The sequence below is a fragment of the Sciurus vulgaris genome, assembly GCF_902686455.1.
Source record: "Sciurus vulgaris genome assembly, chromosome: 5".
NCBI classification, from domain to species: Eukaryota; Metazoa; Chordata; class Mammalia; order Rodentia; family Sciuridae; genus Sciurus; species Sciurus vulgaris.
The window spans coordinates 161,809,691-161,832,885 of record NC_136465.1 but is presented as its reverse complement, the minus strand read 5'-3'; the positions used below and the strand labels follow the sequence as shown (position 1 = coordinate 161,832,885).

Sequence of the window (23,195 nt, the reverse complement as noted above, 5' to 3'; positions counted from 1 at the left end):
ATAGTAATAGAATCCAATGACAGTATGGTGGAAGAAATGTCAGAAAAGGACTTCAGATTATACATGATTAAGATGATTCGCGAAGCAAAGGATGAGATGAGAGCAATTGCAGGCAATGAATGATAATACCAATAAGCTGAAAGAGCACCTGCAGGAAGCAAAAGATCATTTCAACAAAGAGATAGAGATTCTCAAAAAAACCCAAACGGAAATCCTTGAAATGAAGGAGACAATAAACCAAATAAAAAACTCAATGGAAAGCATCACCAACAGACTAGACCACTTGGAAGACAGAACCTGAGACAATGAAGACAAAATATTTACTCTTGAAAATAAAGTCGCCCAAACAGAGAAGATGGTAAGAAATCATGAACAGAATCTCCAAGAACTATGGGACATCATGAGAAGACCAAATTTAAGAATTATTGGTATTGAGGAAGGCACAGAGATACAAACCAAAGGAATGAACAACCTATTCAATGAAATAATATCAGAAAATTTCCCAAACCTGAAGAATGAAATGGAAAATCAAATACAAGAGGCTTACAGAATACCAAATGCACAGAATCACAACAGATCCACACCAAGGCACATTATAATGAAAATGCCTAACATTCAAAATAAAGATAGGAATTTGAAGGCCGTGAGAGAAAAGCATCAGATTACATATAGGGGGAGACCAATACGGATAGCAGCAGACTTCTCAACCCAGACTCTAAAAGCTAGAAAGGCCTGGACCAACATATTTCAAGCTCTGAAAGAACATGGTTGCCAACCAAGAATCCTATACCCAGCAAAACTAACCTTCAGATTTGAAGATGAAATAAAATCCTTCCATGATAAACAAAAGTTAAAAGAATTTACAAATAGAAAGCCTGCACTCCAGGATGTTCTCAACAGAATATTCCATGAGGAGGAAATGAAAAACAACAATGTAGGTCAGCAAAGGGAGGAACTACCTTAGAGAAAAACCACTCAAAGGAGAAACCAAGCCAACTTAAAAACCAAAAATAAGCCAAATGACTGGGAATACAAATCATTTCTCAATAATAACCCTGAACGTTAATGGCCTAAACTCATCAATCAAAAGACATAGACTGGCAGAATGGATTCAGAAGAAAGACCCAACAATATGCTGCCTGCAAGAGACTCATCTCATAGAAAAAGACATCCACAGACTAAAGGTGAAAGGATAGGAAAAAACCTACCATGCACATGGACCCAGTAAAAAAGCGGGGGTTTCCATCCTTATATGAGATAAAGTGGACTTCAAGCCAAAGTTAGTCAGAAGGGATAAAGAAGGACATTTCATACTGCTTAAGGGAACCATAAATCAGGAAGACATAACAATAGTAAATATTTATGCCCCAAACAATAGTGCATCACTGAACATCAAACAAATCCTTCTCAATTTCAAGAATCACATAGACCACAACACAATAATTCTGGGCGACTTTACCGCACTGCTGTCACCACTAGATAGATCTTCCAAACAAAATCCAACCAAAGAAACCATAGAACTCAATAACACAATCAATAACCTAGACTTAATAGACATATATAGAATATTCCATCCATCAACGAGCGGATGCACTTTCTTCTCAGCAGCACATGGAACCTTCTCGAAAATAGACCATATGTTATGCCACAAAGCAACCCTTAGGAAATGCAAAAAAATAGAGATACTGCCTTGTGTTCTATCAGATCATAATGGACTGAGAGTAGAAATCAATGACATAGTAAGAAAAGAAAATTACTCCAACACTTGGAGACTAAATAATATGCTATTGAATGAAGCATGGATAACAAAAAACATCAGGGAGGAGATTAAAAAATTCTTAGAGGTCAATGAGAATGATGATACAACATATCAAAATCTCTGGGACACTATGAAAGTGGTACTAAGAGGAAAATTCATTGCATGGACCGCATTCCAGAAAAGAATGAAAAGTGAACAATTAAATGACCTAACATTACAGCTCAAAGCCCTAGAAAAAGAAGAACAGAATAATAGCAAAAGTAGTAGAAGACAGGAAATAATTAAAATCAGAGCTGAAATCAATGAAATTGAAACAAAAGAAACTATTCAAAAAATTGACATAACAAAAAGTTGGTTCTTTGAGAAAGTAAACAAAATAGATAAACCCTTAGCCACACTAACAAAGAGAAGGAGAGAAAAGACTCAAATTACTAAAATACATGATGCAAAAGGAAATATCAAATCCTGCAGAAACTGCATCAAGTAGGATGTGATCCTCTCTTTGTCTGTATGGCACTTCATTGAAGCTGGTGTCACAAGTCTCTTGTTTTGTTGGCATACCCCCTGGTAGATCCTTCTGTTCTGAACAAGGGGAATTGAAAGAACATTCGATGTTTTAAGAACAGACTGACACACATATAGCAACTACAGTAGCAGTTGAGCTCACTTAATGATGCTAAAAAATCGTGATAAATGAAGTTGAAGAGAGAGGCTTGGGTGCCAGGCAAACTTTCTCAGATGGAGTGACATCTGCACTTGGTCTAAAAGGAGATGATGGTGACGGAAGAAATAGGAGCTTTTTGTTTCTTTTCCTTTTAAAGTGAAGGATACTGTGGGTCTAAAGGTGTATATGAGACATTATCACCTGAAGAGCGAGCAGCAGCATTTTGGGGGTGGTAAGGAATTGAAGCTGGAGAGACAGGTAGGGGCTGACTTAGGACTTGCTTATTGGATGCTGCTAAGGAATTTGGTTTCATCCTGAAGGAAATGGGACCATCAAAGGATTTAAAGCAAGGGAGTGATGAAATCAAATCTGTGCTTGGAGCAGTTGTTCTAGAGTAATATGGAAGATGCCTGCAGTGGAAGAGAACCGGTGGCTGCTGTCAGCACTCACCACTCTTGCTCTATTCTAAACTGTTCTCACTACAACCAGAGCACATTTTAAAAACTGAGTCAGGTTACTTCATGCCTGTTGCATATAGTGGAACATCCAGACCTTTTCTGATGGCCTGCATATAAGAACCTAAATGTGCCACCTGCCCCTTCTGAGCAGTCTGTATCGTGTAACCTCTGTGTATCATGTAACTATTTGTACAAAAATGTTCCAGGACAAAGTACCCTAAAATTTGCTGACTTAAAGCAGGAGCAATAAATTATGCCTATTTTTGTGTGGTCTGTAATTAACCCAGGAATGATTTTTACATTTTACGTGGTTTTTAAAATTTAAAAAATAGTATTTTACAACAATATAAGAATTTTATGAAATTTAAATATCAATGCGTATAAATTAAGGTTTTTTTGGAACAAGCCTTGTCACTTTGTTTATATGTTGTCTATAGCTACTTCACATTTTGCACAATGGTAGAATTGAAGAGTTGGGGCAGAAACCATATGGCCTGTAAAGTCTATGATGTTTACTGTTTTACTCAGAAAAATACTGCCAGCTCCTGACTTAAAATGGCAATTATTTATTCCCTGGGATGTGTAGGACAGGGTCAGTCAACCCATCAGTGTGATCGGGTGTGAGTTGGTGGACTCGGCGCCATGCCCCTCCTCCTCTTAGGACCAGTGGGCCAACCTGAGCTGACCTTCTCACAGATTAGGCAGATACTTGCCAAGGCTCAGGCACACAGCTGGTGCAGTCACCTTGTTTTTGTGCCCTGAACACATGATGTTGGTACAGATGTTGGTATATTTTTAAAATTTCAACTTTTGTATGTTAATTTTTTTTATCTTGAAACCTTACTATAATTGTGTGTTAGTTTCAGGAAAATTTTTTATTCATTGAGATATTCTTAATAGACAATTATGTCGTCTATAAACAAAGACAATTTTTTTTTTTTTTTTTTTTTATTCCTTCCCAAATCTGTTTACCTTTTATTGCCTTGTCTTGTCTCATTGAATTACCTGGGACTTCCCTTGTATAATGGCAAATAGGAGTGATTAAATTCCATGGTTCTCTTGTTTCCTGTCTTAGGGAGAAAGCCTGTCATTTCTCATCACTGTGATATTAGTTATAAGTTTTTTGTGGATATTCTTTTTTAGTTGAAGAAATTTTCTTGTATTCCAGTTTACTGGGTTTTTTTTTTATCATGTATGTTAATTGTCAAATGCTTTTTTCACATTTATTGGTATGATCATATTAGTTTTTTTTTTCTTTAACCTATGATGTGGAAGATTCTATTCATTGATTTTAGAATGTTGTACCAGACTTGCATAAATCCCACTTGTTCATGGTATATAATTCTTTATATATATTGCTGGGTTTTATTTGATAATATTTCATTGAGAATTTCCACATCTGTGGTCATGAGAGATACTGGTGTATGATTTTGCTTTTTTTCCCCTTATTTATTTTTATTTATTTTTATTTTTACAGACTGCATTTTGATTCATTTTGCACAAATGGGGTACAACTTTTCATTTCTATGGTTGTACACGAGGTAGGTTCACACCATTCGTGTAATCATACATGTGCATAGGGTAATGATGTTTGTCTCATTTCACTATCTTTCCTTCCCCTGACCCCCACTTCCCCTCATTTCCCTCTACACAATCCAAAGTTCCTCCATTCTTCTCTTACCCACCCCATACTTATGTATCATCATCCACTTATCAGAGAAAACATTCAGCCTTTGGTTTTGTTGGGATTGGCTTATTTCACTAGCATGATATTCCCCAGCTGGATCCATTTACCTGCAAGTGCCATAATTTTATTCTTCTTTATGGCTGAATAATATTACATTCTGTATATATTACCACATTTTCTTTATCCATTCATCTATTGAAGGGCATCTAGGTTGGTTCCACAATCTAGCTATTATGAATTGAGCTACTATAAACAATGATGTGGCTGTGTTACTGTAGTATACTGATTTTAAGTCCTTTGGGTATAAATCGAGGAGTGGGATAAGTGGGTCAAAGGTGGGCCCATTCCAGGTTTTCTGAGGAATCTCCACATTGCTTTCCAGAGTGGCTGCACCAATTTGCAACTCCACCAGCAACGTATAAGAATGCCTTTTCCCCTCATCCTCGACAACACCTATTATTGCTTGTGTCCTTGATAATAGCCATTCTAATTGGAGTAAGATGAAATCTTAGGGTGGTTTTAATTTGCATTTCCCTAATTACTAGAGATGTTGAACACTTTTTCATATATTTATTAATTACCTGTGTATCTTCTTCTGTAAAGTATCTGTCCAGTTCTTTAGCCGATTTATTGATTGGGTTCTTTGTATTTTTGGTGTAAAGTTTTTTAAGTTCTTTATAAATTTTGGAGATTAGTACTCTATCTGAAGTGTGTGTGGAAAAGATTTTCTTCCACTCTGGGCTTCTTTTCACATTGTTGATTGTTTCCTTTGCTGAGAAAAAGCTTTTTAGTTCGAATCCATCCCATTTATTGATCTTGCTTTCATTTCTTGTGCTCTGGGAATCTTGTTAAGGAAGTCTGGTCCTAAGCCAACATGATGAAGATTTGGACCTACTTTTTCTTCTATTTGGTGCAGGGTCTCTGGTCTACTTCCCAGGTCCTTGATCCATTTTGAGTTGAGTCTTGTGCAGGGTGAGAGATAGAGGTTTAGTTTTATTTTACTGCATATAGTACTGGGAAAACTGGAAATTCATATGCAGTAAAATGGTTTTGCTTTGTAGTGATGTCTTGGTATTGTTTTGGTAGTAGGGTTGATACTGGCCTCATAGCATGAACTAACAAGTATTCCCCTGCTTCTGTTTTCTGGAAGAGATTGTAGAGAATTGGTATCATTTTTTCCTTTAAGTGTTTGGTAGAATTCACCATTGAAACCATCTGGACGTGTTAGGATTTTTTTTCCCCCTTTGGATGGTTATTGCTTTTTGACTCAAATTCTTTAATAAATGTAGGCCTATTCAAATTATCTATTTCTTCTTATTGGAGTTTTGGTAGATTGTAACTTTCAAGGAATTGTTCCATTTCATTGACCCATTTCAACAGAGGTGTTGATAATGTTCCTTTATTTTTTTGAGGAGAAGGTATTGCAGTGATTTATTTGTTTCTTTAAATGATTGTGGTAAAACACATATGACATAAAATTTGGCACTTTTAACCAGTTTTAGGTGTATAACTTGGTGACATTAATTACTCTTACAATGTTATACAACCATCACCACTTGTTTCCAAAATACTTCGTCATCTGAAACAGAAACTATAATCATTAAAAAATAACTCCTTAATCCCAGTGGCTCAGAAAGCTGAGACAGGAGGGTCTCGAGTTCGAAGCCAGCCTCTGCAAAAGTGAGGCACTAAGCAACTCAGTGAGACTCTGTCTGTAAATAAAATACAAAATAGGGCTGGGGATGTGGCTCAGTGGTCCAGTGCCCCTGAGTTCAATCCCTGGTAACATGCTCCCCACCAAAAAAGAAAAAAAAATAGAACACCTTTTCATCCCTCCCTGGAGCTCCTGTACCTCCTAGTATACTTTCTGTCTCTGAATTTGTCTGCTCTGGACACTTCATATTAATAAAATTGCACAATATTTGTGTTTGTTATTGTTCTGGCAGATTCTGCTTGCTTTTCTGTGTTTCTGTGGGGAAAGAAAGAGTGGAGCTGCCTGTCCCACCATTACATTCACATCCATGCTCCAGACTGATAATTTTATTATTTTTTTACATAATTTTTTAAATCACTTTATCCCTTGACTAGTCTGTAATTCTTCACAAAGGAAATTGTTTTGCTTATTACTGTGTCCTCAGACTCAAAAATAGTGCCACATCATATTTATGAGCTGACTGATTTAAGCCCTTAAGTATTTAACTGTTATTTGAGAACATGCTTTTTAATAATAGCTTTGTGATACTTATATGAAGGTTCCATAATTTATTTACTCAATTTCCTAATTTAATTTTATATCATTTTCATTTTTATAAGTAATGGTGTTGATTTTCATACTTAGAATTTCTGAGCAAATCTATGATGATTTTCTTATATGTTTCTGCTAATAGAATTAATCAGAGCAAAAGAAGATGAACATTTCTTAGGTCCTTTGATACATATTGTTAATAATGACCTTGCAGCTATTTTTTAAAAATACAACATTATTTTTGCCTAATTTATAACTTTCCAGCATTTCATATTCATAAAAAAGAAGTCTCTTCATGGTATATATTTAAAACATTTTATCTAGGTAACAGTATGTGATGAAATTCTTTTGTTAGTAGAGATAAATCCAATAAGTATCACAAGTAGATATTGTGTAAAATTTTATTCATTAAACTTTTTTGGGGGGTGGGAGTTTACCAGGGATTAAACCCAGGGGAGCTTTATCTCTAAGCAACATCCCATTTATTAATTTTTAAAATTTTGAGATAAGGGCTCACTAAGATGCTGAGGCTGACCTTGACTTTGCCATCCTCCTGCCTGCACCTTCCAAGTCTTGGGGTTACAGTCATGTGTCACCATGCCTGACCCATTAAACTTTTTTATGGCAATTAAATTTTGCCAAAATAAAATTAAGGTGTTTAATTTGACTAGTGTTGGTTTCTAGTTTACCAATTATAATAGAAATATTGGCCAGGCTAAATCATTCCAGTTTTAGTTATATTGTCTTTCACACAAGATATTTTAATTTGTGTTTCACATTTGTCTTTCCAGTAATCTGTAAGCCCTTTTGCAGGGATGAATTACTAAATGTTATTTCATAATTTTTATACCATCTATTTCCTGTAGTGCTTTGCCAGAATATTTGGATATATGTCAACTTACTTGGTTTTTCATAACACCTACTTATAGGATAAGGCAATATTATTTAAATTTTAACAGTTTAAACTTAGGGTTAAGCAGATTGTCTAAAATCACAAAACCGGGCCTTTCCGACTTGCCATCCAGTGTGCTTATGTGACATCTACAGCTTTGAACAGCTGCAGCAGTGTCCAGTAGAACTTTGTCCATCAAATTGAAATGTTCATAGTTCTGCACTGTCCAGCAGAGTAGACATTTACTACTGGTGGCTATTGAGCACTTGAAATGTGACTAGTCTGACTAAGGTCCTGAGTTTCCTATTTGATCTAATCTAATTTAAATAACCACATGTGGCTTATGGATGCCATTTTGTACAATGCAGATCTAAACTCATAGATAACTGTCTACCAGGATATTACAGCAAGAACTCAAATATTGGTTGCAGGGTAGTCTCTGGATTTATAAAGTTCCTCTTATAGAATTCTGTGATTCTAAAAACTCTGAACAATACAAAAAGCAAACCTAGATATGCCCAGAAAGTTGTTGTGAATACTTTTTAAAAATATCTTTAGTAATTCCTTCTCCCCCCCCCCCCCCCCCCCCCCGCTTTTCCTTTTAGCCAAATGTGGTTGCTGTAGGTTCATTAATTTTTTTCTTTTGGATGTTACATTTATACAGTATAGTCAAAGGCTCAATATTCTTAATTCTGCCTTTAATATAATTGCCTTCTTTCATTTGTCTCTTCTCTTTTCCCCAAATGCAAATGAATTCCTCCTTTTTCTTCATTTCTTTATTTCCTCAAAAATCTTGCTTAGGAAAAGTCTGTCCTGATTTGTTTTATCTTCTTCTCTGACCATACTTAATCTGCTTAATCTGTGCTCATTTGAAAACTAAACAATAAGAGTTCCTTCATCATTTCATACAAATAAATGATTCATTTGCAACAGAGGCATTAGCTCTATGAGGACCAAGTCCTGACCTCCATTTTGTGCTCCTTACGAAAACTTTTAAACAAATGTGTGTTGTCTAATGCCACAAAGGATTCAAAAAAGGTAGACATGGTCTAGGGTCCAGAAGAGTGCTTTTAAGTTTAATTAGTATTGGAATAAGCAGTTGTTATGCTTCTTGGATTTGGATCATTTCCTTTAGTTTATCTGAAGAGGGGAAATCCCCCCCAGTGGTAGTGTTTTTGGCTGTTGTTTTGTGGTTGTGTTTTTGTTTTTGTTTTGGTACTAGGGATTGAACCAGGGATAATCTACCACTGAGCCACATCCCCAGCCCTTATAATTTATTATTTTAAGACAGGGTTTTTCTAATTGCTCAGGCTGGCCTTGAACTTAGGATCCTCCCACCTCAGCCTCCCAAGAGTTACTGGGATTACAGGTGTGTACCACCACACTCAACTTCACCCTAGTTTAATAACCATTTAACTCCGAACGTGAAGCTGGTTAGTTTTTTATTTTTAACTTGTGTTTTATTGCACTTGGCTACTTTTCATTGGGAAAACCCACATCATTAATAAAATATGATTAGGAAATTATTGTGATAATAGAATTACTATGATTCTGTACAAAATATGTATTTTTTTTGTTTTGTTTTGTTTTTCTTTTGTAGTGCTGGGGATTGAGCCCAGGGCCTTGATCTGCTAAGCAAGTATTCAACCCTGAGCCACACCCCTATCCCAAATCTTAGAATATCTTTAAGGTACTTTGGTTTCTCTTTTAGTGCCTCTTACTCTAAAACAAAGTTTGTTTTCAGAAACTGGGAAGACTATGTTGTAATCTAGGAACCACTAAACTTATGATCATCAATGTAGGAAAAAGCACCAGGCTTACTTAGCATTCTTGCTGCTTATAGTTGGAGACCTGACTTCTTGAGTTTTGTAGGGCAGCATACCACATTTCTGCTATACTTATAAATTAAGAAGATGTGCTTTTACCAGGAGACAATTTTATATGCCTGTGTAGGTCTAGGCCTGCTGTTATCTCCTTGTGGTTCCAGCCTTTACAATAACTATCTCAAAATGGATCTGAAAGTAGGAAGTTACAGAAAGAAACTTTGAAATGGTGACCTGTTCCAAAATGTTTACCTTATCAAACCAGTAGCCTTTGTTCATTCAGTCTGAGAATGCTTGTTGATTTTGTGTCAGGCACTGTGTAAGGTTCTTGGAATAAAAGAAAGAAATCAAGTTCTTGGCTTTGAGTTGCTCTCAGGAGCACAGGTAGATATTTTGGTTTTTAATTGATGCATAAAAATTGAACCTATTTATCAGATATTATGTGATTTTTTTTTTTTTTTTTTTTTTGGTACCAAGGATTGAACTCAGGGGAACTTAACCAGTGAGGCACATCCCCAGCTCTTTTTTGTATTTTATTTAGAGACAGAGTCTCACTGAGTTTCTTAGGGCCTCTCTAAGTTGTTGAAGCTGGCTTTCATGTGATGTTTTGATACATATTTACATCATATAAGAGGTTAGACAAATATTTAATAATATTTTAAATTATGCTGCAGCATTATAAATGCTGCTTTTAAGAGATGTGAAGTTTGACTGCAATAAATATTTTAATTTTGACAACAGTCTGATGAAGCAAATGATGATAATATTTTACAAAAGGAGAAAGTGAGACTAGAGAATTTCCCCAGATTATATTACTGATAAGTACTGGGTTAAAGTCCATGTCTTCCAATGTAAGTCTTGTGATCTTTGCATTATATACCAGCCTCTTTTTTTTTTTTTTTTTTTTTTTTGTGGTACTGGGGATCAAATCCAAGCCATACTCTCTACCATTGAGCTATACCACCAGCCCAAACTCTCTTCCTAATAATTTTCCCATCCTTTTAAAAACTAGAAATCCTCTGATACCAAGAATTGCAGGGCTTGTGTATCATTCACCATTTATCTACCCTGGCAATGCGTTTCATTTTGCTCTGGGATCACAGAAATCTTCAATAAAAAGCATGTCCTAGTTTTATAATTTTAAAAAAATTTTTATCTGGGAGGTTTAGCAATTGTCTGTACTGAGGAAAAACATAAATTTATGTGACTTGTAGTCATTTATAAAGCAGCTAGGGCAACAGCTCTGGGTCATTGAGTAATTGGTGTGTTAGATAAACACGTCAGTTTTGGAATTGGTTGAATGACTGCATTCATACGTGTGCATTTAACAAAGCTAGCTCTGTGAGTGGTGTCTGAGGAGCCGCCTGGGCGGAGCTAGGCAGCATGGGCGTGAGAGTCAGGGCGACGCAGAGTTCAGCCTTGCCATGGTAGCTGCACATGTGGGAGCGGGAGCGTCACTGGAAAGCAAGCTGTCTTAGTGCCTGCCTCACAGAGGGCACTTGGTATAGGGATTCATGGCATGGAGCGCCTGGCTTGATATGCTTGGTAGATGTGTGCATGTGCCCTTTTTTTGTTATCAGCAAATTAAGACTGACATTGCTGCCATTTAGTAAAAATCAATCAACAACTGATCTTGAATGCCATGATGATTCTAATGGAAGCTTAAAAGCGAGAAACATTTTTAACTGGTAGAACAAACTAGCTTTGGATGATATTTGCAAATCTTTATTAAGAACACTTTATGTGTTACTTCTGAGTGTATTTTCATAAATAGTGTCTTGCTTCATGGGGTCTCCAGTTTTATCAACAATCAGCCTTAGCAGCAGAAAAAAGTAAATACTCTGAGGAAAATAGTTTAGAAAAGAGGTGTCTGGAAGAAGAGCTCTTAAGTGGCAAGTAGGAGAGATTTTGAAGGCCAATACTATATCCGTTAAAAAAAAATTCTCATCAATTTCCTTTTTTTTTTTTTTTCTTTTTGTACCAGGGATTGAACCCAGGGGTGCTTTTATCATTGAGCCACATCCCTAGCCCTTATGTTCTTTTTGTTGATGTTGTTTATTTGTTTTTTTGAGATAGGGTCTCGCTAAATTGCTTAGGGCCTTACTACATTGCTGAGGCTGACTTTGAACTTGCAGTCCTCCTGCCTCAACCTCCTGAGTCACCAAGATTGTACAATTTCCATTTTTTTTTGTATATAGTTTGTGTGGTTGGGGGTACTGGGGATTGAACCCAGTGCATCCTAGCAAGTGTTCAACCACTGAGCTACATCCTTAGCCCTCTTTAGTTTTTTAATTCAAGACGGGGGGTCTGGCCAAGTTGTTCTGTTGGCTTCAGACCTGTGACCATCCTGCCTCAGCCTGGGATTTTAGGTGTGTGCCAGCACACCTGGCTCTCCATACAAGTTTTGTGTTTGCATTCCTGTCAGTAAAATAATGTTTTAAATGTCTTGCATTTATAATAATGGTTTTGGAAGATACTCTCCGTTGACCCAAGACTTCTAGTGTACCCCACATGTTCCTCATACCCTTTATTCTTTCATTTTTGAGAATCACTGTCCTATAGCACCACAGCAATCTAATGAAACAGACTATAGTTAAGAAAATCGAGACCTGGACACTTGTGACATGCCCAAGGCTACACAGCTATGAAGTAGGAGAACTATAGTGTACTACCAGATCCAGTCTGCTCTTACATGCCTTCAACTTAAACCAGGTGACATTAAGAAGAAGATGGTATATAGTGAACTGTTTGAGTACATTGGAGGACAACTAGGATTGTAAGTACTTTTGTACCCTCAAACAGCTTATAACTTAACTAGTCCAAGAAGATGCTAATATGGGAGAAAAGATAAACAACAACAAAAAATCTAAATAATGCAAGGCAAGAACTGTTACAAGGTAATGGGTGACTTACCATCAGGTCAACAATAGAGGTTACTCAGAGTTCTGAGAAGGCAGCATTTGGATTGGACTGAGGAATATGGAATTATTTTCCTTTCTAATACTTCAAAGTACTTTATAGATGGTGAGATTAATTTATCTGAGGAGGAGGAACAGTATGGGAACATAAAGTCAGCAATTCTTGACCCTTTATGAAGTGTCCCCTCTCTGATGCCCTCTACCTATCTTCTGGGCAATGCACCAGCCAAGAACATTTTCATTAAGCTTAGCTCTTTGGGGTTTGTTTTACAAAGACAATAGACTGGTGGTCTTTTTTGCAAACTACATATAGCTGCTGTTGGGGAATCACTTCTGTTTGTACTCATTAAATTGATAGAAATTGATGCAATTGTATTATTGAAAATAGGTGCACATATTTAGCAAAGTAGATGACTTTTATAGCTGTGGGTTTGCTGTTATGTGTGGTACCAAAAGTAGCACTCATTCCCTCTCTTCTAGGAATTTTCAGTCCTGCTGGAGAGACCAATGGTATGCACATATGCCCTCAGGTTTACTATGACCAAAAGGAGGCCCCACTCTGCCTGTTCCTCCCATGTCATTAAATGACTCCACTGTCCGCTTACTGCTTGAACTAGGAATACTGGAAACCTAGCAGTCACCATTAGTTCTCTTCTTCATTCCTCCATCTGGTCCAGTAACAGATTCCTCCAGCATACCTCCTTTGTATTTTAAGACTCTGCAAATGTTGTTTCTTAGAGGAAGTCCTTGGTTTTCCTAGGAGGCCCATACTTTTCCAGGGCAGCTGTAGCCAGCGGTAAACTTCACTAAAAATTGACTGTAGAGAAATGGGGAGATGTTGGCCAGAGAGCGCAAAGCTTCAGTTAGAATAATTTCTGAAGCGCTATTTGACAGCATGGTGACTGTAGTTAATAGTATTGTATTATATACTTGACAATGGCTGTGAAAGTAGATCTTTTTTCCTAAAAGAAAAAAAAAAAAAAAAAAGGTAAGTATGTGAGATGGTAGATTTATTGATTAGCTTGATTTAATTATTTTACCACATATATCAAAATACCATGTTATACACCATAAGTATATAGGGTTGTTTTTTTTTTTTTTTGCCAATTATTATTCATGAAGCTGGGGAAGCAGTTGACTCTAGTACCTTGAAATCAGGAAATTTAATTTATTCCTCCTTGCAAACCTACACTGAGGCACTTTAGACCCTCCTTAAATGTTTTTCCATACATCAAGTGAGATAATTATTAATTTGTGGTACTTATAAAGCATCCCAGTGAAGCCAGGCTGGAAAGGAAGACAGAGGCCAGGTCTTGAAGAGTATAAAGACCATGAAAAGAGGCGAGCTAAGGGTAACAGGGCACACAGCCCCTCTGTAGCCAGCTGTGGGCAGGTGGAATAAGTTCTGGCCAAGAAAAACAGGTGGTAGGTGTTCCTTGAAGGCGGAGCATGTCTTTCCCTCTTCCCTCTCTGCTGGCTGGAGTGAAATCCAGAGACCTTCCACAGCCCCACTCCGTGTAGGTTGGAGGTCTGGAAGCTGGAAGAAGCCTTAGCAGGAAGTAGAGCATTCCAGGAGGAGGCACAGAATGAAAGGACACTTTTTTTTTAAAGACCAGTGAGAGAAACTGGCCTGGTAAAGGAAATAGGAAAGGAGCCACCAGAGTGATAAGAGGAAAACCCCAAGAAAGTGTTTCATTAAAAAAAAAGAAAAAAAGGAGGAATTGGGTAGCCATTAAGAATCGAGTACACTAGAAACCCAGCTGATGTCATTAGATCATTAGATTTGACAACATGGGGGCTTTGGTGAGAGCAGAAAGTGGTATTGGAGTGGGCTGAAGGGGGATGGAAGAATAGAGATGGCTTCACAAGGAACAGAGAACTTGGAGTAGCTGGAAGGGATGTGGAGAGAAGGGGAGGTTTTCCCAAGGTGCTGAAGCATGTTTATGTGGCAGCGGACAGGAATCCTACTGAGAGGAAAAGAAAGCAGCAGGTCCTGAGAATAGGGGAGTGGGTGAGGCCCAGAGCAAGTGGACAAAGATGGGATGTTTGGGCGGAGGGCCACCTCTTCTGTGGATGAGATGGGTACATGTACAGGGAGGTTATAGGTCTGGTGTGTGGACATGAGGGAGCTTTCATCTAGCGTTCCGTCTCCTGAAGTGCCCAGTAAGGCCGTCAGCTGGACCCTCAGAAGTAAAAGGATCGTCATTTTCCAGGTCTTCTCAGTCCCTGCTGTTCCAGCCTGTCTTCTAACATGCTGTGAGAAGACTTTTCCCCACTCTTCAGATGGATCATGTGACTGCCTTAAATTCCTGCCGTGCCTCAGCTTCCCGAGGCATAGTAGGCACAGCATGCCTTCCTCTCCTAGCCCCATTTCTCTCCCAGTGTCTGCCTGTGCTCTGGACCGAGCCAGCTGCACAGAGGCCCTCAACCTTCCCTTGCTGCTTCTCGTCCTTGAACATGCTCTTCAGCTGGCTGGCACTGTCCCTTTCTTTACCCCCTGGGGAATTTGTTCAAATCCCAGTTCAAATGTCCCATCCATTTAAACCTATTTGATTCCCCTACCCCATGCCAAGCACAGTGAAACCGTAAGTCTTTGAGGCAGTTCAGGCGCAGGAACTGTGGCTTACTCACGTGGAACCACTGCCGGGCCTGGTACTGGTTTAGGCACTAAGTGAATTTCGATCGCTGCTTATTTTCCTTTAACTATTCTTAATGCGGTTAAATGAAGGTTATATAATCTTAGTTTTTGATGAAAGGAAGCATTGTTTCTTTTTCTCTTTTATTCCAGGTGGTTCTGGAATGGAGCCGGGATCAATACCACGTCTTGTTTGATTCCTATAGAGACAATATTGCTGGGAAGTCCTTTCAGAATCGGTGAGATGAGACCTATTTTGGAGAGTATCTGTTATTTGGACTTAGATGATGAGTCATAAAATCATTCATGTTTTAAATATGGTGGTTGAAGGGGCCTTTCCAAGTTGTAGATATGGTTTTATGTATTTGAAAATATAGTACGCTCTGGAGTTCACCACATTTTATGGGAGAAATCTGATTCCCAAAGAATAATCCTGCCTTCTAGTGTGAGTACACCAATTGCAGGATCTCATTTTATCTTGCCCGAGTTCTATGAAGTAAAGGGAATTTCATCCTCCTGTAGGATGAGGAAGTCAGGTGGCTACTACACAACCAGCCAGTAGCTCTGGCCAGTGCTTCCCTGCCATGACCTCCAGGGCAGGGCCCGTCTGCCTTCTTCCTCTGGCCAGGCTTCTTGGTGCAGCTGTCCCAGAACACTGCCTTTACCCTTTCTTGTCCTTGGGGAACATTTTCCTCCCTCACAAGACAGGGCTCAGAATGGAAGCAGTTTTCCCAACGTCTTCCTTCCTTCTGTGCACGTAAAATGGATCTCTTAGTTCCTTTTCCTTTTTAGACATAAATCATTTATATTTTATATCATAAAAGCAGTATGTCTGTCTTTGAAAACGGTTAAAAAAATACAGAAAAATAAAAAGTAGAGGTCTCTCTCACTGTCCCATTCCCAGTTTGCTGTTACCTAGAGGAACTACTGTTTTTTGTTTTGTTTTGTTTTGTTGTTTTTTTTGGCAGGATTTAGTTTGAGAGCAAACCCGTGGCTTCTAAGTGCACCATCACTGAGCTATAGTCCAAGCCCTTTCTTAGTCTTGTTTTTATTTTGAGACAGGGTCTAATTTGCCCCGGCTGGCTTCAAACTTTTGATCCTCCTGCCTCAAGTAGCTGGGATTACAGGCATGCACCACCATGGTTGGCTGGAACTACCGCTAATGAATTTTTGTTTTGGATTCTTCTTTGATCATTGTTCTAACTTTAAAGGGAGTTCTCTCTGTTTTATTTACTTTTATGCAGTAGCTATTGACTCTCCTTTTTATTGAAATGGTGCACAGTTAATCACTATTAGGTAAGGGACAGAAGGTGGCCAAAACAAACTGAGTAGCTAACCAAAACAAACTGAGTAGCTAACAAAGCTACTAATATCCTTGGTCTAAATGTCAGAGACCGTAACTGGAATCAGGCTGCCTGTTTTTCTCAGAAGATAGGTTTCATAAATGCTCTCTCTTCTCACTGAGTCAGGAAACCTAATTAAATCATAGGTAACAATTTTTATCAATTCATGCACATTCACAGTAGCTTGTGAGTTTCTAAACACCTCTAGATTGCATCACCAGTTCAAGCCCCTGTCCCCTGTTTAGAGGCACTTCTTGTCCCTCTATTCACTTATTGTAAACACTCATATGGTTTCTATCAAATAAGTAATTTTAAAAGTAACCACTAATATTCTGTATATATCAAGCATTACTAAAGTCCTGAGTAGCTCAAGAAAGAAGGGCTAGGGGTTCTCCTCAAGTTGACCTAAAGCTTTTGCTTTGGTCTTTAATGCCCTGTAGGTTTGAATGGTATCCCCTCAACAGTGATTGCATCACTGAGCCTTACCCATTTCCAGACACTTGAGTTGTCTATTTGCCTTTAATGGTCCGATAGGGGAGGTAGCTTATAAGTAAGTTACTAGTGAAGTAGGGAAACTACATCTTTCCCATAGGATTCTTTAAAATAGCAGTTTTCAAGACCCTGGGGTCCCTAAGACCCACAGGGGTTCTTTGAAATCAAAACTTTATAAAAGGTGTTACTTTCCCTTTTTTTTAAAAAAAAAATTTTTTGCCGTTTTGACCTATGCACTAATGGTGTAAAAGCTGAGGTGGGTAAAATTGCTTACACCTTAGTATGTCATTGTATTTTTTATCACCATAAGTGCAGGGAGAAGGAAAAAAACCAGTTTCATTTCAAAATACTTATGACAAAGAAGTAAAAATTATTAACCTAATTATATCTTGACCTTTGAGTGCATATGTTTTTACTACTGTGGGTGATGCACACACAGACTGTGTGGAGATTGATTTGAAGGAAGGCCTTGTATGATATTTGAGTTGCTCAGCCAGCTGTCCTCTTCACTGAACATTATTGCTACTTGAAGGGACAAAAAACAGTGTGATTCCTCAGACATGGTTATTTTTATTTATTTATTTTTGTACCTGGGATTGAACCCAGAGGGGCTTCACATCCCTGGCTCTTTTTATTTTTTTTTTGAGACAGGATCTTGCAAAGTTGCTTAGGGCCTGGCTAAGTTGCTGAGGCTGGCTTTGAACTTGCAGTCCTCCTGCCTCAGCCTCCCAAGTTGCTGGGATTATAGGTGTGTGCCACTGCACTTGACTGTTTTTCTTTCTTGACAATGAAGAACTATTTTGTCATTCCAAGGAAAACAGGTACTAGTATTTGTTGCTAATGGTAACATTTGAGATTTCAGATGAAAATTAGAGCTTTGGAAAACTTGTTTCTTCTGTAGTTAGCTAGCTTAACAGCTTCTATACATTGTAAAGATTTTTCTGATCAGGTTTGTGGTATCATCCCTCAAAGCACATTTATTAATATTATATAAGAAGATTAATGAAGTGTATCAACATTTGGCAAATCTGCATAAGTGAGTAAACTTTTTATTTTCCAAATAACCAAGGCCTGTTGTTATACACTCTTACATGTAAGTGCTGTTCCAAGTATAGCAAATACCAATAGATTTTAACATAAAAGCACCAGAAGTTGATTAATATGGTTTCAGATTTCACATTGCAACCAATTGCAACTAATCTATAAGAAGCTACTATTTGTGTTGGTTTCAGAGAAGAATATATACTATTATCTGACAAGGCTGCTAAAATACTCCTGCCCTTTTCTAGCTACACATCTGTGTGAGTGCAGGTTTTCTCCATATACTCACCCAAAGCAACATCTAAGCATCTTTTTTTTAAATGAATAAAGTATTTTTAAATCTCAGTTTTATTTCACACGTGGCAACCTATAACTTTGGAGTCGTTAATAATTTTTTAGTGTGAAGTCTAAAAATTTTGAGAAACATTCCCCAAATGTAGTCTTTCTCAAAATTTGGCATCAGTGGAGAGATTGAGAAGATGGTAATTTGCCGGGTCCAGCCCTAGCAGCAGTCGGGGGTCCAAGGTGGATGAGAGGCGTCGGTGTGGTGGGGAAACAGCACACAGAGATGCCAAGTGTTCTGAGGCTGAGTCTGAATCTTTATTGTTCACAGTCTTTTTATATGTTTTTTCTTTGGTATCGATTACATCATTTCATGGTTAATACAAGGAAATGTTAAGTAAAAAATCTTCAAGAGTATAATTAATGATCTTATTCAAGAAACATGTTTTTACTGTATGAGAGCTTAAATAAAAAGAAAAACAGTTCCCAGCAAGGTAGAGGGCACCATGCTCCGTTTAGTTTTAATTTCCCTGAAAGAATACGTCATTAAGTTTCTATAGAAGTTACCCCTTCCAAGAACGCTAATGTTAGTTATTAACAGTGGAATGTTTTTGTTATTACTGACAGAGAATAGAGGAATCAGCTTATAGTTAATATTTATTCTATTTCATGTTCTCAGTGGTGGACTAAAACTCTAACTAGACATAGGAAGAATACAAATTGTACCTATGATTAACTATTTATTAAGTGGGAAAAATATCCTTAAACTTAATCATAAACACTAAGAAAGCAGTGAAGACCAAACACCACATCAAAGCTCAGAGGAATACTCTCACATACTTATATATAACTTTTAGAGAATTTGTATACTAATAGAAATCACAGGCTTCTTACAAATTTGAGCAAATCATAATTGCTTATTTATAATTTCTTCTAAGTATTAATATTAAACTTTATTGTATGTTATTTTGTGTCCCAGCACCATGAAATCTTCCCAGTATTCTCTATAATCTGAATCTAAGGATATATTGATTATTAGTATTAAAAGCAACTGCACATGGAGACATGCCATACCTATGGCCCCCAAGAGGGAGGATGATTTTTCAACAGAGCGGTGTCAAGTGTTGAATATTCTGCTCCAACAGAACTGTGTCAAGTGTCAGAGTGGTAGGAAATAGATGCAGCAGTAACTGCTTCCTACCCCCTGAGTTTATGAATCTGTAGGTCTTAGGGGGTCCCTGAGAATTTGCATTTCTAACAGGTTTCCTGATCATGCTGAAGCATGCATCCCTGAGTCTGGTGACCACAGTCAGAACTACAGCATAAAGGTTGAGATTGATTCATGAAGTATGGTTTTCCTGCTTCTCTAATTTTATTTTAACAGTAGCTGACTTCCCTAAGGGAAGTACCTGTTCTGTGCCTTAGGGTGTGCTGGGTGCCGCTAATGCTCAGAGAGGGAAATCTCTGCCCTGAGGAACTTCAAACATTTGGAAAAGAAAACTACCTTATTAGAAAATCCACATTTTGAGTTCAGCAGTTTTAATCAAATATTCTTGTTTTCTTTAAACTTTTAAGAACTTTTAAGAATCTTTGTGTATGTCTCCTAATTTTAGATTGCACTGAAGTGCAGTTTGATTTTTATGTAAGCATGCTCAAACATTGCCTAATTTTGATGGTGACAAATAGTGGATCAGATACATCACATGTTCTAATATATTTTAAGATACCATATGTTTATTAAAATGTTTTATTCTGCCAAGTGCGGTGGCTCATGCCTGTAATTCCAGCTGCTTGAAAGACTGAAGCAGGAGGTTCTCAGGTTCAAAGCCAGCCTCAGCAAAAGTTAGGTACTAAGCAACTCAGTGAGACTCTATCTCTAAATAAAATGCAAAATAGGGCAGGGGATGTGGCTCAGTGGTCCAGTACTCTGGTACCTGCCCCCCCACCCAAATCTATTTTTTTTTTTTTTTGCTAGTATCTATACATATCTTTTTTTTTTTTTTTATTGTAAACAAATGGGATACATGTTGTTTCTCTGTTTGTACATGGCATAAAGGTATACCATTTGTGTAATCATAAATTTACATAGGGTAATGTTGTTTGATTCATTCTGTTATTTTTTCCCTTCCCCCCACCCCTCCCACCCCTTATACATATCTTTTTAATATTATTTGCCTTCAATGAAAAAGAATTCCTCTCCATATGTCAGTAAGGAGTGGATATGTAAATTATCCTCTGCTGTTACTGTGAGCAAGTCATTTGGGACTCAGTTTTGTCATGTAAAATGTGGATATTAGATAAGTATAAAATCTCTTCCAACCATTTAAATTCTGTGTTTTCTTGTCTCCTTTATGAGATGTAGAGCAAAGGGTCTAGTAAGTGGCTTTAATATTTACTTAAACTAAATAATAGTTAAAATAAAAATCGTATCAGATTTTTGTCACTGCTGCTTTGGTTCTGAGTCATGGATGAGTTAGTCCTCAGCTCTGAGATAAAACCTTCCTTCTCATCTGGGAACCAAGATATAGGTCTCATGGTTAGAATGAAAGATTCAGACTCACCACCTTCATATCTGATAGAAAAACAACTGACTCATGACCTTGAGCAGATTAACGATCTCTCTTAGGTTTTCAGTTTCACCAAAAAATTAAATCAACCATGTAATAATAACTTTAATAGAAGAGCCAATATATAAATGAATTATATACTCATTTCCCTCCATTGAACTTGTATGGATAGCTCTTGAATCTATTAAAAATCATTAAGAGCAAATAATTACTTTTATAGGAAAGCTTCAGAATATGCAATGCCCCCTTTAACCTTTTAAGATATATCATTAAGGCACTTTTTAAAAATTTAGTTTTAGTCTGAACATAGACCATCCAAGAGGTTGTGAGTGAGATGACCTTGGGTAATTTACATGTGGACATTATGAGTCAGATAGATTTTATTTAATGGGAAACATTGATGTATATTCTAAAGGAATGAACTATAGTTATGTATCTAGCAAATTGTTTTAAATACCACTTACGTACTAAGCACTATTCTAGGCCATCTGGTGGTAAGCAAGATGAATTCATTAACCTTATATAGAATGGAATTTCAGTGGGCAAAAAAGTGAAAAATAGCCTGAATATAAATCAGCTGTTCTCAAAGTGTAACTTATTACACCAGCATCATCAGTAGTATTACATGAGAACTTAGAAAAGAGAAGTCTGGGGCCCCACTTTAGACCTATTCAATTAGAAACTCTAGGGATGGAGCCTAAACATATTTTGATGATTGCTAATATTTGGGAACCATTTATATAGACAAATGCAAGGAAAACTTAGATGGGGACGTTTTTTCATGTTACAGTAGGGAGAGAGAGCCTGAAGATGTAGGAGAGAGGAAATAATAAAGCAGGACACAATGCATGATACCATTTCTGCCCTAGGGGTACTCTATCCACTGGAAGATATCTGTGCATCCATAAACAGTAGTTCAGCATAATATGCCAAGGATTCCTTCTAACACAAAGTATTATAGAAGCTCCATGTTATGCAATAAATTCTCTTGAGGCAGTGAGGAAAGAGGGAAGATTGGGAAAGGAGGTTGTTAATGGGGGCATGGAGGTCACATAGTGTCTTTCAAAAGACTCTTGTGTTCCTACAAGAGATTTTAAGCTAGACATAAGGTGTTGTAGAAGTATAGCAAAGTTTATTAAAAGGGAGGAGAAAGCAGCACCTTCAGGGGAGAAAGTGGGTCATCTCAGAGAGCAATGTTGTACCCCTTTATTCCCTAGTCTTAGGGAAGTTTCCAGAGGTATTCCCTAAGGGCACTTTTGATTGACAGTAGGATCACATCAGATTTTTACTATATAGCACATGATTTTTACTCACTGGTACCCAAGCACAACCCTCGGGGGTGAGAAGCACTATTATATTGAGATTAAAATGACAGCTAAAGATCTAAAGATAACTCTGGGTCACCTTGGCCTGCACTGACCAGTTCTAATTGGAGCTTGTTTTATGGATTTTATAGTCAGTGGGTTTTACTTTCTTATTAACCTGTTTTGCTGAGTCTTAGAATCTTTGGTCTGTATAAAGGTCACAAAGGTTCCCTTTCAGGGAAACTTGAGTTCTTCTTATTGAGGATGAGGCTTTGAATGTACCTTCTGGTCCCAGAGAAAAACCCTGCAGGTAACAGTTGTCAAAGAATGCAACATATCCTAATGACCTCAGCCAGAGCCATGACCTTGGGCAACTCGGTTCTTAAAAGAAAAGATGTAGTGCTGGAGCTGTAGCTCAGTGGCAGAGCACTTGCCTAGCACGTGTGAGGCATTGGGTTGCATCCTTAGCACCACATGTAAATAAATAAAATAAAGGTCCATCTACAACTAAAAAACGTTTTTAAAAAATTCTATAAAAAAAAAAAAGGAAAGAAAAGATATGGAGGGCCAGCCTGTAGGCTCATTTTTTAGAGTTGTCCACTTAACTTTGTGTTCCTCACACTCACATCAATCTGCTGCCAATCATTATGGGTAGAAGAAGCATGAAAGAGAGGCTGTTCTAGGCAGAGGGTAAAGTATGTCCAAAGGCACAAGATCTTATCAGTTCTTATGTTTGGGTGAGGATAAACAACTGGAGTATCCAGAGCACAAGGTGAATACTGTGGAGATTAGACTCTTCTGTGGACAGTGGTAAGAAATGATAAGAGGATTGGTAAACTCTCAGCATTCACAGTATACATTCATAACTGAATGTATAAAGTGGTTCCTCATTTTTCTGATGAGGTTCCATGTTACCACTTTGATCTTAAGCTCCAACTAATTTCTTCCCTTTGTTTGCTTTGCCTGCCCAGAGAGCACTGGCTTCTAGTTCCAGATCGAGGCAGATATGCACATGCCTCAGGGCATTTGCACATACTGTTGCTTTTTCTCTGACCCATTCTTCTCTTGCAACCCAACTGACTTGC

General features: G+C 37.6%; 1 protein-coding gene across 3 annotated transcripts in view; it reads left to right on the top strand.

Annotated features, from left to right (window-relative positions):
• GNPTAB (N-acetylglucosamine-1-phosphate transferase subunits alpha and beta) overlaps nucleotides 1-23,195 on the top strand; it is an 83,025-nt gene that overhangs the window by 12,575 nt on the left and 47,255 nt on the right. For 2 of the 3 annotated variants that reach the window (XM_079141358.1, XM_079141359.1), the window contains exon 2: nucleotides 15,235-15,320. The exons of the other annotated variant lie outside the window; for it this stretch is intronic. In XM_079141358.1, coding sequence (XP_078997484.1) covers nucleotides 15,235-15,320 — 86 coding nt within the window. The remainder of the gene's footprint in view (nucleotides 1-15,234; nucleotides 15,321-23,195) is intronic. 3 annotated transcript variants of the gene reach the window in all.